General features: G+C 44.1%; 3 protein-coding genes across 3 annotated transcripts; 1 reads left to right on the top strand and 2 right to left on the bottom strand.

Annotated features, from left to right (window-relative positions):
* Positions 1-9,075: 9,075 nt before the first annotated feature.
* On the bottom strand, positions 9,076-10,220 carry LOC117144334 (probable protein arginine N-methyltransferase 1.2). Its single transcript, XM_033309446.1, has 3 exons — positions 10,088-10,220; positions 9,804-10,033; positions 9,076-9,744 (listed from the first exon to the last, which is right to left on the bottom strand). Exons 1-3 carry the CDS (start codon positions 10,202-10,204, stop codon positions 9,150-9,152), a joined length of 942 nt encoding a protein of 313 aa, XP_033165337.1. The 5' UTR covers positions 10,205-10,220; the 3' UTR covers positions 9,076-9,149.
* Positions 10,221-11,393: 1,173 nt separating this feature from the next.
* Positions 11,394-12,607, bottom strand: LOC117144177 (protein arginine N-methyltransferase 1). Its single transcript, XM_033309222.1, has 2 exons — positions 12,156-12,607; positions 11,394-12,097 (listed from the first exon to the last, which is right to left on the bottom strand). The coding sequence occupies exons 1-2, from the start codon at positions 12,551-12,553 to the stop codon at positions 11,470-11,472; spliced, it is 1,026 nt and encodes a 341-aa protein (XP_033165113.1). The 5' UTR covers positions 12,554-12,607; the 3' UTR covers positions 11,394-11,469.
* A 2,952-nt stretch (positions 12,608-15,559) lies between these two features.
* Positions 15,560-15,834, top strand: LOC117145963. Its single transcript, XM_033311864.1, has 2 exons — positions 15,560-15,723; positions 15,801-15,834. Exons 1-2 carry the CDS (start codon positions 15,560-15,562, stop codon positions 15,826-15,828), a joined length of 192 nt encoding a protein of 63 aa, XP_033167755.1. The 3' UTR covers positions 15,829-15,834.
* The last annotated feature ends 101 nt before the right edge of the window (positions 15,835-15,935 follow it).

The following is a 15,935-nucleotide window of genomic DNA, read 5'->3' as shown; positions in this document are numbered from 1 at the left end:
GCACGCTTTGTCCGCCAGCCTTTTCAAAATTAGTTGCGCTATTCAGTTGGCCTCCTTTCGGATCGTCATCGGGCTGTAAATTACCCCAGTATATATAGCATTAAATATATATATTACTGCATATAGCTTCCCTCCACCGATTCCACTGCAGTTGCCGATTGCACCCACACGATCCTTTGTATCTGCATCCGCATTTTGCATTTGGCACATGTCCCCTCGTTCGCCAGCTGTTGCTGTTGCCAATTGCGATCCAGATCCAGATCCCTCGTCCCCTCTCGACTTGGTAGCGAAATTATGCTAAATGACTTAATTTATAATGTTTTGTTGGGCTGCCAAAAGTGGAGGAAGCGTGCAATGCGTTCGCAATAAAAACGGAATTCCATTGCGGAGTGTAAGTATCAAACTAGGGGTTGGGGTGCAACTCGATAAGGAATTAGGGGTGTGAGTACGCATTACTCATAAAGGTCTATATGAGCAGGCTAATTCCGTATGTAAATTCGAAAATGACAGTCTGCAATTTGCCGTGGTCTTATTTGGTGGTGGTGGCATGATAGTGAAAGTTGCAACGAACTATAAATCGCACAATAACTATTTATTTTCAGTTTTACGTATGAAAATTAATTTAATTAATTTTAGTTACAACATCTTAGCAAGAAGTTTAATAAACATAAAATACCTTTATGATAGCTTAACTTACCGTATAAGTTTTGCATTTTATATGGAGTTCCCCTTTGCCTTTCCGATCATCATTAAACCTGAGCCAACTTTCATTTATAACAAAGTTGGTAATTTAATAGTAATCGTGTTGCCGGTGGAAAAGCACCTGCCTGTCCTCAAACCAATGATCAGTGACTGCCCTGTTCCCCCCGGCCGCCCCTGTGATCCCCTTTCCGGGAATCTCCGCCCATGATCCCCCCTTTACAAGCCCCCTCCCTCCTTCAAAGCGATCCACGCAGGCTACAAAGTTGTCAGGCCATTAAGCTGATTGAGTTGAAATTCGGAGCTCATTTCCCATTACAAGTTGATCAGTTTTCTGCGGGCAGGGACGGTTGGAGAGGGTGCAGGGGAGGAGTCTAAGGAATGCCAAGGGGAAGAATCGATCCCTTTTAATTTTACGGCTTGTTTGCTTTCACACTATCAATGGTGGGGCAGAGTGAGCGGGCGGGGAGGATCAGCGAGACTGCTCCACTTTCTGGCCATAGCCACCTGCCTGTTGCCCCTCACCACTACGCCCATGGCGAGTCCTTGGGCTGAACGCATTTCCCGTTCGCAATTTTCACTCGATCCCCGTCTGATTATTATATTGTACGCACATGTTCCGCCATTATGGAGTTATTATGATCAATAAGACAACTTAAATGCTGCAATTAAGTCGGACCAGCGATTTCCTCCCCCCGTTTTTCCCCTCCCCGCCATCATCTTCTTCACCGTCTTCGGGTTGTTCACTTTCTGGTCTCGCGATCGCGGCCCAAATTTGAGACTCCTCAGCGCCAATGGCAACGAATATATATGTACCTATGGTTGTACAGATAGGAGCAAAATAATAGGGCTCTAAAATATTAAAACTTCTAGTGAAAGAAAATTATTCAAATTAATACTATCATGATTTAAAAACGCTGAATCTAAATAAAAAATGTTAAGTGTGTGCAAATCAGCTGTGTATAAAATGGCCTTTCATGATCTGTATTGTTATGTTAAACTAAATAAATCTTTAAACAAAAAGGTTACTTTTTCTATTACGATTACTTTTCTTTTGCTAGGACTATTACTATTATTTTGGCCACAACTGTGCGTAGTTGTCTTCTCTTATTTTCTCGAGCTGCTCGTAATTGGCGCTTAATTCTCCTGCGGGATCATTTAATTTTACGAGCCCGGCCAATTGATTATAATGGACGCCATCAGACTTTTACAACATGCTAAATGCACGCGTAAACATCGCGATCGTCGAGGGGCTTGGGCCTCTCGAGGATCGTATCTTCGATTCGAGGATCGGTCATCGTCAATCAGTGGAGCTGCGATGCAGAGATACACAGATGTCAAGATGCAAAGATGCGGATGGGGAAAGATCGCGGTCCATGCAACGATCGGTGTTTGTGTTGAGTGGCCGTCGCCATTAGGCAAATTCAACGATCGATTGCCGCTCCATTGCTCCACTGCACCACGGCACCACCTCACCCACTGCACCAGCGAACCGCCAAGCCAGCAAACCACCGAGGCAGAGAGCCACTGAACCACCACCGAGACGATCGCGGATGCTCCAGTCCGGCCAATTTGAGCTTTATCGACGGCAGCAATTTGCAGTTACTTGTGAACTACCTGAGAAGCCGTTGCAGATCGCAGATCGCAGCGGATCCCAAAACCCCAGACACGCATCCGTATTAATAACCACAAAAAATAACGATCGATTGCGGTTATTAGAGGCAATTTGGCCAGCAACATTTTCTCTGCACCGCACCACTCTCGTTTTTATATATCCTTTTATGATTTTTTTATATTTTCCTTTTGTTGTTTGATAAATCGCTCCAAATTTATTGGTTGATTAAAAGTTATTGCACTATAGCGCCTAAGTGGTTAATGATACCCATACGAATAACCAATCTGCACACAAACATTTGCTCTAGCCAGAAATGAATTTGATTTTAATTGACAAACGCGTCCAGCAAGTTGCAAACAAATTGGCCAGCTCGATCAGTGCTACAACTTCATCATGGCCGGTTCGATCGATCAGGTTGGCCAGGGAATATGTGACGGGAATATGGGTACGAGTATTATATGGGCGGAGACCTGGCTCCATTAGCCATCCAATGATCTCAAGCTGCGCTCCTAGCCGACAGCTGCTGCACTCCCCGATCGTTTAGGCCATCCTCCTGCTCCCGGGACATGTCTTAATGACACATAAATGATCGTCGTGTGACGGGTTTTTCGGGGTGTAATGGCTGTCCGGGCTGTCCGTTCAGTCCGTGCTGTCCATTCAGTCCGTGGTGTCCGTCCGGTATGTACCGGCTGTCTATACTCTATATTGCCCATACTTTTTGACTCGGCTAGTGATCTTTTCTAGTATTACTATTTTACTTAACACGTAACAAGTATGTTCCAAGCAGTAAATTTACAGATGTTTTAGCCTCTTGGTTCATTTGCAAAAATTGGCCATTTCGCTATGAGTTGTCCATTGTCCTTTCAAGCCAGTTGTGTCCTTGTGTCCGCTTGACCGCTGACTGGGGTGTCAAAAACGAGCAACCTTTTGACATATATATACCCACCGACAATGGCCAGTCGTTTAAAAGGCAAACAATGGATGGAAAACCGGGCCTTAAGTGCCACTCTCTTGACGGCTCTTTGTGCGACAGCTGAGCCAGGATCGCAGGCTCACAGGACAATGGGCAGGGGATAGGGCGATCGCAACGTGCCGCCGGCTATTTACATATGGTTTAGGACCAAGTGTGAAATTCTTTCGGGGCTTCAGTTGTTCTCTTTGAGGTCTCAAGTGTGCCACAATTCATCTAAGATGTTTGTCGAATAATTGACTGAACGTTTTTGTGCCGAGAAGTGGCATCTTGCGGAAAAATGGCTTAGGATTTTAGCTTAGAGTACATGGAATTACAGTTTCACACTTAAAAGGCTGTGATTGATTTGGCATTAGAATACAAAAAATGGTTCAATGGTGAATTAAATAATGAAAATGTAAGAAAATATAAAAAATACATATCACCAAAGCAACTTTGATGTATTAGAGACAGCCTATGAATTCTTTTTTTGTATTTTACCTAAGGTGCTGTTTTTAGCTCTGCTGACTTTCAATTTAGTTTGCTACCAAATGTGCAAAGTTTTGTGTGAGAGCAACAGGAAATACATTGTACCACTAAATATATGGGGGCCTGCAATGATCGCTCGGTCGATCGGGCGGCTGGCCAAGTTATGTATTTGCATACCGGACATTAAGCCCGGCAAATTACCAGCCTCGTGTGCTCACAATTTGCGATCGTGTCGGTAATTGCCGAGTAGCTGGGACACACACTGATACCGAAACTAAAACTGATGCTGGGGCTGGGATCTGAGACCTGAGACCTGAGACCTGAGATCCGAGATCTGAGCTTTCCCTTTATGGGACGGGCCATAAAAACTTATTGACAGGCCAGGGACAATTACCAAATTGTAAACGCTGACCAGGCCCTCGAGCGAGCACGCCGTAGAAGCTGGAATCCAGGGAACAAGGTGCACCGGATTCTCATTAAAGCGCACTTAACGAGCCTCGATTTATGGGCGACAAAGTGGAGCCTCGATAAAAGGGCGGCCAGCGAGGCGAAAACTGGGCTAATGAATGCGTTAATGTAAAAGTGGCCAGCTCGGAATGGATCCTCTTACCAAACGATAATGATGATGCAGAACGATGTGGCCATGGATCTCCTGGTCGCGCTTGCCTGCGCATCGTATTTGCTTTGAGTCACCTGGATGCAAGCCAGGTATTATTCATAGGTTTGTTTGTCCCTGGGTAAATACATGTTCTACACAACAGAATTACAGGGTGAAAAAAGGGTATATAGGAGTAAACTTACAAAGAAATAATCTAAATTTTTCACAGGATAGTGCTACATATTTAAGATTCATTAATGTTATGTTCATAATAATAATAATAACAATTAATTTTAGACACGCATATGTATTTTTTTAATTATGTGTTTATCATCGAGACTTAAAAATTTATTGTTTAACAACGTTTTAAAATGTAAGGGTATTACCGAAATCTCTCGAAGTTGGAAAACAATTAAATTTGCTCCTAAAAATATGCTGCAAAATGTGCTTATCCTGGATATCCTTATTGGATATATCCTCTTTTCAAAATGATTCAATATTGGTTATGAATATCAAGTAAATGTATCTATTATCTGTAGGTTAATTTTTCTCGCTCTGTACCTGTGTATCCGCCTCCGTGTGCCACGTAAGTCATCCTGGAGCAGGGCCAAGATTTCCGCTGGTTGCGTGGCCAGGAATTTGAATTTGAACGCCAGACATTTGGGCGTTGCACGGTTGTAAATTCATTTGTTAAACGATGCGCTCATAAAATTTGCGCCCTTTTTTTTACGGCCCCGAAGAGAAGCGAAGGCTCAGGGCCAAAAGGCTGGCGGAAGAAGTTGGCAACGACGGCAAAGAGGTTCGGGCCAACAGGACCACTGGAGGCGTGGCCGACTTCCATCTCTGGCAGATCTGGCAGCAGTGCCATTCTGGCTCAAACCCCACCAACCCCCTCTCTACCACCCAGCAAAGGCAGATAAAAATTTCAACAGCAGCGCGATTTATTTGGCCGTCTTCTGCGCAGACACGGCGCCAGCTGAGCAACATTTTTTCGGCTGGCCAGGAGTTTAGGCCCGGCTAAATTTCCACTGTAATTATATGTCTCACACACGCACACACACACACACACACACACGAGAATTGCGAGAAGAAATTTCAGCTAATTTGCCAACATTTAAATATACAAAAAAGGGAACCTCAACTCAACTGAACTCAGCTCAACTCGGCTCGACTTGAATCGTCCAGCTGCCCCTTAGAGCGTGTTAATTCGACATGTTTTCCGCCAAACGGACCAGGGACATCGGGACCCATTTAGGCCGAGTATTTGCACTGCCATGTGAAATTCATGTGGATTTCATGGAATAAAAACTCGCGTAAAAAACGTCAAATTGCAACACCTCGCGGGCAGATACAGATGCAGGGGTCCAGATACAGATACACGGCATACACAGGCAGGCACACAAGAATCATGGGGAAACCGAAACGCAGAACTCCAGCCACTCCACAACAGCTTCAGAGAACCGCAGGCTGGACGAAGTCCATAAGTCAGTGGGCCCCCACGTCCTTTGGCCCTCGTAATAATTGCGTATCTGGCAGATGCAATTTATCCGTGAATTTGTTTTTAATTTTCAACACATTCGCTAATTTGATTTTTAACTTCGTTTCGAGCACTGCCTCGGTCTCAATCACAGACAGCCACGGCCAAATTGCTGCACCTAATCGTGAGTGTGGGGATGGGTCATCCCGAAATCGGGATGAGGGCCCCTGGATAGGACGACTCCAACACCCGCTTTCATTTATAATTTGTGCAACTCACTTTGGCCCAGAGCTCTCTGAACTAAGAGGGCCAGACTCAATAGCACTGCAAGTAAATGGTGTGAGTTTTTAAAATAATCATTTATATATATCAAATTTTATTATTATAGAAAGAAAAGCATCAATATCTTATGCATTCAAATATTTAAATAAAAATTCGTGTCATAATCTAAGAACATTTCTTATGATGTATCAAGCTATTCTGTAGTCATTCTTATATTGTTTACGGTTTCAGATACTTTGAATCACTTTCGTTTTGTTGCCTAGTGTAATCCCTTTAATTGCTATCCAAAATTTAGCAGTAAGCGAGTAATGATCAATTTTTTTCGCTGTACAATTCAGTTCCCAAGTTTGAAGTGTTTTTTCATCCGCCTCTCCCTGGGCTTTTTGTATCTTTTTTAGCTGCACGGGGCGCTGCTTGTTAGTCGCGTAATTTATGTTCCACCAGATACTCGTTGGCGTTGCCTGGCCCAATGCGGCTCCTCCTCGAGCTCCTCTTCGCCGGCTTGGCCGGGATCCTCCCGATCCTCCTGATCCACCTCCTTCGTTTCGTGGTGTCTCCGCTTGTCTCTGCTTATTTTCTTATCCGTTGTTATCCACATCGCGAGTTGTTTGCGCAGGCGCAACCCAAGGGCCATGGGCAAAATATGGAACGGAATAAAACTACAAATCGATTTTCAACGCAATGCGTTCGATGGCCTTATCATCCTGGACTCCTTGGCCACAAATTCACGGTGAGCGTGAAGAAGGGATTAGGGTCTATTAGTGGTCAGGACCAAATTGTTCTGGTCATTTGTTTACCAAATGGATTAGAGCACTTATATACATAACATCGAATATATATATATATACATCGAACGAGTTTACAAAAATTAATTATTTTATATACTTGGACGCGAAACTGTTCCATCCGAACATCATTAATCATTGACTTCGGTGAGAAGGAAATGTGATAGCCAACTTTTCGAGAATCATGGGATAATGCTGACCCATTAAACTTTGCCTCCCCCTGGTGACCTCATCGAAATGCCCGCACTCGTATGTATTTACCAACAACCATTTTCCCCTCTTGTTTTTTTTTGTTCCCAAATCGCCATGGCTCGATTGCCAATGACTTGGCCCGGCTACCACTGCCAGCCACTATAATCCACACCTTGGCTTTATGGCCAATAATTTTGCAGGCAACAAGAACATGAACCGGAAACATAACAAATCATAAATTAAACCCTCGTTAAGCGAACTTATTGCCATTGCTGGTCGACGGAGAGGTCTCGCCCATGCGCCATAACTGGCCAACTGAGACTCTTGGCCAGAACCCTTCACATCCCCTCCCCACAATCGTCATCGGGCCCAAGGAGCTCGAATTCTGGACTGCTCTGCTCCGGTCCGGAGTAATTTGCTTCATCTTTATGCCTTTCAGTGCGTGGCTGTGAGTTTTATTTTATGTTACTACTTGTTTAAATTATATTGCGCTATTAAGCGAATTTAATGAAAACGCTGCAAGGCCTCGAGAAAAAGAGGCAGTTATAGGCTTTTCGGTTTTTTTTTCACCCCCTCCCCATTTTTATCTGGACTCCAACCTCGTTAGGTGTAAAAAAGCAAAAAACAAAGCAAATCCCAGCAAATCGAACGTGGTTCGGGCTGATGGTGATGATGGGACTGGTGATGATGGGTCTCTGGCGAGGATTGCCGGGGATCTGGGCCGAGACTGGCCAATTGTTTCGGCCAGGTTGTGCAGCTGAAAAAGAACGCGATAAAGATAAAAATCCCGGGGACAATCAGTGGACATGCCGCACAAATTGCGCTTAATCCATTGGCATTTCATTATTAAGCAATTTTGCCAGCAAACAGCACAAAAACCGAAAATCCGCTCAAGCGCTCGGGGCAATTTAAATTTTTATGCAATTTGTACAAAAATGCTGTTATTCTTGCACAAAAGTAGCATAATTATTTCCAAGAAACGGTCGCAGGCAGAAAAGACAACGAGCCGAAAAAAAAACGCGCGCTTGTCAACCAAAATCATTCCGGACGACACATTATCCTCGCGGCAAAACGATGCTAATCCATCACGAACCCTCAAGATCAAGCCTCGGGCTTTACAGGCAGAGTACACTGAGAAAAAACTAGCTATAAAAGGTAAAAATACATTTAATGTATTGTATAATGTATTAATGATGTTAAATTGATTTGAAAAGGCCAATGTTAAAGTATGTAACCATAAACAACGTTATGTGCATTATAAAAAATATTATTTTATATGTATATAGCGGACTCGCGATCACGCTTCGTCACTAAGCGGGCTGTAGTTCACAGTAGGATATAAGATACGGCTTCTGAAGAAAATATATTTTTAAAGGAAGTTTAGGGACTTAATTCTGACTTGAACTACTCCTTTTTCCGCAGTGCACATTCAGCAGACGAAATGTCACTTAAGCATGTGAATGGCCGGGGAGAATCGGAATCGAGATCCGCGAACGGATTCCTTTCGCTGGGCTAACCAAGTGCGATCTGGGATCAGAGATCGGTTATGAGATCAGAACAAAAGAGCTCTCACTGCAAACGAGGCCGTTGGAACAAACCCAAACCCAGAGCCAAATCACGACGCACAGTCTGGCAAGACGATTGCGGATGGTGGATGGTCGATGTTTCGATGGTCGGTGAATTATGCGCGACATCATTTTAAATCGTTGTAGCAACGTCAAAGCTAAACACCGATCAGGTCAGCCAAAGAAGCCAAAGCAGTCAAAAAGGAGGGCTTACACAAAAAATAAGTCAGTCAGAATCGGTGGCAGAACCAGACCCAGACCCCGACACAGAGCCGATCCCCAGCCAGATCCCTTGTCCAGAACCATTGTCTTTGGGTAGCAGCCGCCCTAATTGATGCAGCACGGCCATAAATTTCGATCGGGCAACGATCCCCAGCCCGCTCCCCTTGCAGCGGCAGAGGGTCCAAAGATTGCCATGAATACATCAACAAGAAGAGCCCCCTTTTATTTCGCTCAAATCCAAGTCATTCGCATAGTACCGAAACATCATCGTGTTTTTCATGGATTTGCGACTGTGGAACTGCCTAAGGAGAAGGAGTACTCCACTTCGCGATGCTCATCCGGCTTGTAGTACATCCCAAGGTCTCCGATTACCAGCTCACGTTTGGTCACCTCGACGGGATTATCCATAAACAATATGGTTTGCCTCACATAGGTGCGAGGTCTCTTGGGACCTGTGGAAAACATGAGTCTAAACTTTCCCTTCGGTCGGCAGAGTCCAATATCTGAATAGAGCACCACGGCTCCAAGTTGACTGTCCCTCAAGCCACGTAGCTTGAAGGGAACCCTGAAGCTCTCATCATTTATATGGGCAGTGCAGAGATCGATGGTTTTCAGAAGGAACTTTTCAGTTATCATCTGCTCCTTGGCAACGTAATCCTCTATCGGGGAAACGGGTTCTCTGACCATAAAACTACGACCAGGATAATACCACTGGGGAAGGATATTCCCTTCGACAGTCTTACGCGGATGATCCGCAATTCCGCAGACAAAAAGTTGAGCCACATTGGGTATGATGAAGCCACTCTTAACCAGCCACTTTTCTCTGGCGAAGATCACCTCCTTGAAAAGCGAGTCCACGAAAACGGAGTGACTGTGAAATAAGTAATTGAAATCTAGTTGGTTGTAATGTGGCAACTTGAAACTACGTACCCTATCCACTCGGACACTATTATATCCACCTTCTTCAGACCGCAGGGCAGAACTATCTCATGGATATCGCCCTCGATAAACTCGAAGATATCCTCCTTCTCAGTGCCGATAAAAGCCTTGCTAACGAATTCAGCACTTTCCCTATTGCCCAGGCCCATGACTTTGACGGCACCAGCTTCCACGCTCATCAAACTAAGCAATCCACTGCGACAACCCACGTCCAAGACTATCTACTGAAAATCGATCATTAAAAGATACATTTCTGAGAGTTAACTTATCTTGACCTTATCCTTGAAAAGTCTTTCATAGCGCTTAAATACCCATTCGTACGCTCTGGTGGAGATTACATCGTTCAACATGCTGTCCGCCATTTCTCTCAGCAGATTCTTCTCCAGATCCATGATTTATGTTATAAGGTATTCAATGTGTCAAACTTTGATAAACTTCAACTGATTACTTAAATTGGTATACTCAATACTCAATAAAATATAACTTATTTTTCATCTTTATATTAAACTTAACTTGTTAAATTAAATTTTTGTAAATTTTAAATTAATTGGACTTGGAAATTGTACCTCGTATTATCCTGGTTTCACATTTCACGCCCCAATCAGCCGCCATAAATTCCGAATAGATTATCGCCCGGCATTTCTCACAGTTCCCATGCCTTATCGCCATCCAAGTGACACCAATTAGTTATGAGCCAATTGTGGGATCGTACCTTCTTATCAGCGGGAGCAGCGTCAGGATACACTGGGCTCCAAATCTGGGCAAGCGGCTAAGCTGTCTAACGAGTCTCTAATTTATAGGCGACTTGGTGCGCAGTGTCCCCGCTCCGTTGACAAATGCCAGCAATTTGATACCCAAACAACAGGAACGAGGAGTAGTAGGATTTGGTCATGGGGTTATACAAATTGAAATGTTTTCTGGGCCTACACTGGCTGACTGGCGAGGATCGGATCGGCTCGGATCGGATCCATCTGGGTGCTGTTTTTGTCTGGGACTTTGTTAATGCGCCCAGCGGGTTGTCCACCGAAATCTCCGACGCGGGATGCGAACAAGTGTTGACCGAAAATCAAAGATCGCTGGCTCATTTGTGGCGCTTTTGTGCGCGCTAGATAACCAATATTTTATAATCATGTCCAATAATGGTGTGCATATTAATTTCATGGGCGCATAAAGCAACTTTATGGCCTTTTAAGAACTGCCATTAACAAAGACCACTCCATGCACAAACACAAAACGAGCTGACAAGAGACTTTTTGGGCAACCTCTCGAGATGCGAGATGCGAGAAGCGAGACAATGCAAATGGCTAAAATAGTAAATAGAGTTATAAACGCATAAAAGGCGTTCATTGTGGGCCCACGGCGTTGGCTTTCACAAATTTATACGACGGCCCATCAATTAATTAGAGCCGGTGAGGGACACATTTTCACATTCTCCCCTCGGCAATGACCTGGCTTCGAAATTAATTTGTTAGGAAAGTCGTTAACATTTCGGCTGTCCACTTTCTAAGCTCCGCCGCGGATTGATTGTCCACTGAATATATAAAAAAAAACCCAACCCTTGGGCAATTGGAGGCCCTAGATTAACGACCCATTTTATGGCAGTTATCAATTCGGTTCAACATTCTTATGTTTTTACATTTCAAATGGACTCCCAGGTTCAACTTGATGAGCAGAAGCTCTTGAAGCTCTCCACTCGCGTTCTTTCGCCACGGAAGCTGAGGTGCAGGTCAAAGTTCATGCCGCGTCCATCTTGTCCAGTGGGCGTCATGGCCAGCTCCCCGCGCACCCGATCCCTGATCCTCACATACAGTGGCTCGTCCAGATGGAGCACCGTCTGCTCCCAGTGTGTCCATGGCGAATGCGGCGAGGTGGACAGGGTTACGGATTTGTTCGACTTTCCCGACGGAAACAAGACATCGAAGTACAGGACCAGCATATTGATAATTCCACTTCGCATCACTTTTAATTGAAAGTTCGATTGAAACTGCACCGGCTGGTTGCGGGCCACAGCCAGGTTGGTGGAGTGTATGAAGCACTCGTCGGTGAGCAGCTGCTGGATGGGCACACACTCCACCAAGGGCTCCTTGGAGAATGGCTTTTTAACACAGCCCATGTCGATGCCCTCCACGTTGCACCAAAAGTTAAGATTAGTCCGCCGATGTGGATCGTAGGCCCCCATTAACCAGAGGTTCCCAGTGCTGGGCAGGATTCGCCCGCCACGCGTGAGCCACTTATCCCGGGCAAACATCACGGAGTTTATCATGGCCTCCATATACAGAGCATTTCTAATAACATAATATGCAAGTCATTTTAATAGTTTATAACTTCAGTAATATAGCTTACCCCATCCACTCGGAGACTATGATGTCCACCTTCTCAATGCCGTCGGGCAGCTCCACCTGCTCCACCAATCCCTTGACCACCTTCACCACATCCTCCTTCTGATTGTCCCTTATTATCTCCTCGGCTAAATCCGCTATATCGGTGCATTCCACGGCTATAACTTTACTAGCTCCCGCCTCGGCGGCAAAGAGGGATAGTATACCCGTGCCGCAGCCCACATCCAGCACGATCTTGTCCTGGAATAGCCCTCGATTCTGGACGATGGCATCGCGAAAAGCCTCCATGCGCACCGAGTCCCTCAGCATGTTCATGTGGGTCTCCAGGCGGGAATAGGATTGAAAATAGTCGCTATCCTTGCCCTCCAGGATGGTCAATTTTTGTTTCGCATTCCAAGACATTTTCAGGATTATACAGCTGCAAAAGAAATGCACAATTCACATAAAACACTCACATATATTTTAGTTTTGACCGTACTGACAGATTGACGTCAATGGGACAATATTTGACAGAAAAATCAAGGCCATATGGCAGCTTTATTTTCCTCAATAAGGATATTCAAATTATTTTAAATATTCTTCGCAGTATGTAGATAAAATAAGAAAGGCAGCTTTCATATTTAAGTTCGTTAAAAAATATCAAAGATATCAGTAGTGAGTAAAATGAAGAAAAGATCCGAATTTGCGCCACATTTGATCACAAACAAAAAATCTATAAAAATTGGGTATAACCACCATAAAGTGATGAACAATACTACGTCATTCTATCGCCATTATTAGCATCTGAATGGCCGAAGCCAGATAAATCAAAATTTTGCATTTAATGGACCCATTAAAATCGACCAAAAAAATCGCCCCACTTAAAAGGCCGTGAAAGAAATGTGCCGCCAACACCTTAACACCAGGCCATAACTCGCTTAATCCGCCCAGCCCCGAATTTATTTTTATGGCCAAAAGTTAATGATCGCCCCTCTTCTCCCCCCTGTTCCACCATTTAGGCACTTTCACTGCGAGCGACCAAAATTGTGCAACTTGTGGACAACGGTAAACGAAAATAGTTGAAATTAAAGGCGAAAAAATGCCCGTCATAATTTCTTTAAGTGTCATAAAAATATCTCCATAAGCAGACGCAGCTATTAAATGGGCTCATTAATCAATTTAGTCACAGAGCAACAATAAAAAGGAGCACACGCACACACACACGCGACACTCGAGCATAATAAACTATCATTTTTAATGTTGCTAAATTTTATGCTAATTTGCCATTTCTGTGGCGTTCCATAATTAGGTTCGCTCCTCCGGCGGGGGGTCGTTTCGAATTTGTTCGATCTGCGATTGCGTTTGGGCCCGGCCAGCAATCGCTGACCATTTGTTTTGGGCGGCTTTAAAAACCTATAAAACTTTTGGCACAAATCAATTAAAAAGCGACGTAAGTTTCCATTAGTGTTCGTCGTTGTTCCCAATGAGAATGCCACCCACTGAGGCGATTAAAATGCGACGATGCTTTGCATACTGAATCGATGTCAATGATGTCTTCTATCTGGCCAACTTGGAGCCCTTCCATCGCGTATTACCAAATGTTCAACATGGGCCAATTATGCGAGGTGTGGGTGGCGTGGTGACCCACCTCGATTTTTGATTTTCACCTGCTGACCCACAAGCCAAAAGCCATAAAATGCTGACTTTTATGATCTTAACTTAAATGGAATTTAATTATATTTTTCCAGATAATAAAATGGAAGTTTATTGATACTTATCCAATATTCAATGATATTGGAGTTTAAAAATTAATATTTTTGAATAAAAATTACAAGATTAAGTTTATGATAGGCATTTTTAGTTTCAATAAATAGTTTATAGATTTTTGCTAATATTTGCGTTTTTAAGGTTCCTGAACTGCAAATATATTAGAAAATTATGTTATTTAATGTACTAAATATTATTTAAATATTTATTCAAAGTGGTTTCCCATCTCCGAGCGCTATTTAATCAAAGTCATCCATTCCCCTCCTGGTTGGTTCATTTGGCCCGAATTCCTGCTTAATTCGGACTGCAAGTCAATTTTTAACCACAGTTGGCGGACAATCAGGGTTGGATGAAAATGATTGGGGAGGATCGATTGTAATCAACCACTTCATCAAAAACAAATAATAACATGTGCTCCCTGAATGCTCAACAGGGGACACCAAAAACCAAAACGATTCAAAAAAACAGGGGTTGATTCGGCCTATCATAATCGTTTTAATAGAGTGCGAACACTAGACGAACAAAAGGCTGGGCATTCCATATGGGTATTCAAAAGATATGAAGTTACTACAACTTGAACCGCTGTTTTGTTGTCGAGTGTAGCCTTCATATGCTCAATCAGTCATCGATTAGCCAACGATTCCAATCCTCCCAGCCCGTCCCAATTTCCGAATCCCAACCACTTTCGGGTGTTAACGATGAGGCAATTTGATTTGAACGGATCTGCCAATAATATCGACTCCCAATCCCTTCCCCCTTCACACCCTTATCCGCCAAACATAAAGCTGCCGAAAAAAAAGAAGAATTAATTGCTGGTTGTGCAAAAGTTTGATTGATGCACTTGGCCTGGCAAGGGAATAAATAAAATTTCTGACACATGGGAATTTTAATTAGAATGCCTTTGTTTCGGACCTCGATCGCCCGACCAGGCCAGACCCAAACCTTTCCAGACCGACTGGCTGATGAAGTCGTTTCGATAAAATGCAAAATTTCGCACCACCCCGCGTCATTTCCTTTGGCAGGCCCTCATGTTTCTGTATTTTGTGGGTTTAATATAATAGAGCTGCCACTAACTGAAACTATATGTTTAGTCTACATTTTAAATTTTAAAAAATATAGCTCTTTAGAAGTTCTTTAGAAATTTGTTTATTCCAACTGCTTGTAAATTATATTTTCCTTACTTCAAAATAAAGCCAACTTTGAGCCACCATTAAAGCCAAGTCGGCAACACCGATATGCGAATGGCTTGCCAATTAGCGCCCCCTGGCACCCAAGTGGACTCACGATTTCCGAGCGGCTGATAAATTAGCGAAATTTTAATTTGATTTCCTTCACAAATTTCCGCCGAATCCGACTGTGGATTGGATGTGGACTGGGGCGAGTGTCTGGCCAAGTGGACACAGAAGCCGAGGCAGCAAATAAACTAAGTGAATTTATGGCCCCAGGGCAGGAGCGGCACACGTGTGCGACATGCCCACACATTGACACCTACCAATAACCAACTATCAAGTACCGGCCATCCAATAACCGACCAAACCACACACTCCATACTCCAATAGGGCTGCAGGTCCCTGGGCGCGTTTGGGATCAGATCGTCTTGGTTCGGTTTTGGTTGGATGTTTTGTTTATGCTGGGCAGGCACAAACGAGCTGACAATGCCCCATGTCGTGGCGACGGTACGTGCGGCCAAACAAATTACAGGGAAATTGCGTCACCTGCAGGAATTTCCACTCGGCATTGTCAAATGCCATCAGAAATCGCTGGACATGTTGTAACATTAATTTGACATTTTACGGCCCAGGACAGGGATCGTCGTCGGGAATGAGGTATGTTCAGGCCGAGGAGTACCCCATCCCATAAAACCATCCATATGCATATCGCACTACTTAACAATCTGGTCCAGACCGCAGAGCAACGCAGGACAACGTTAAACCCACCAGCAGACAGCTGTCGAGATGCTGGAGCCAAGGATGCTGGAGCCACCAAGGGATCTTGCAGCAGCATCTCGGTCACTCGGAAAAGTATGAGGTACACTGAA

The sequence above is a fragment of the Drosophila mauritiana genome, chromosome 3R (assembly GCF_004382145.1).
Source record: "Drosophila mauritiana strain mau12 chromosome 3R, ASM438214v1, whole genome shotgun sequence".
NCBI lineage: Eukaryota > Metazoa > Arthropoda > Insecta > Diptera > Drosophilidae > Drosophila > Drosophila mauritiana.
This window is presented reverse-complemented; position numbering and strand designations above follow the sequence as displayed.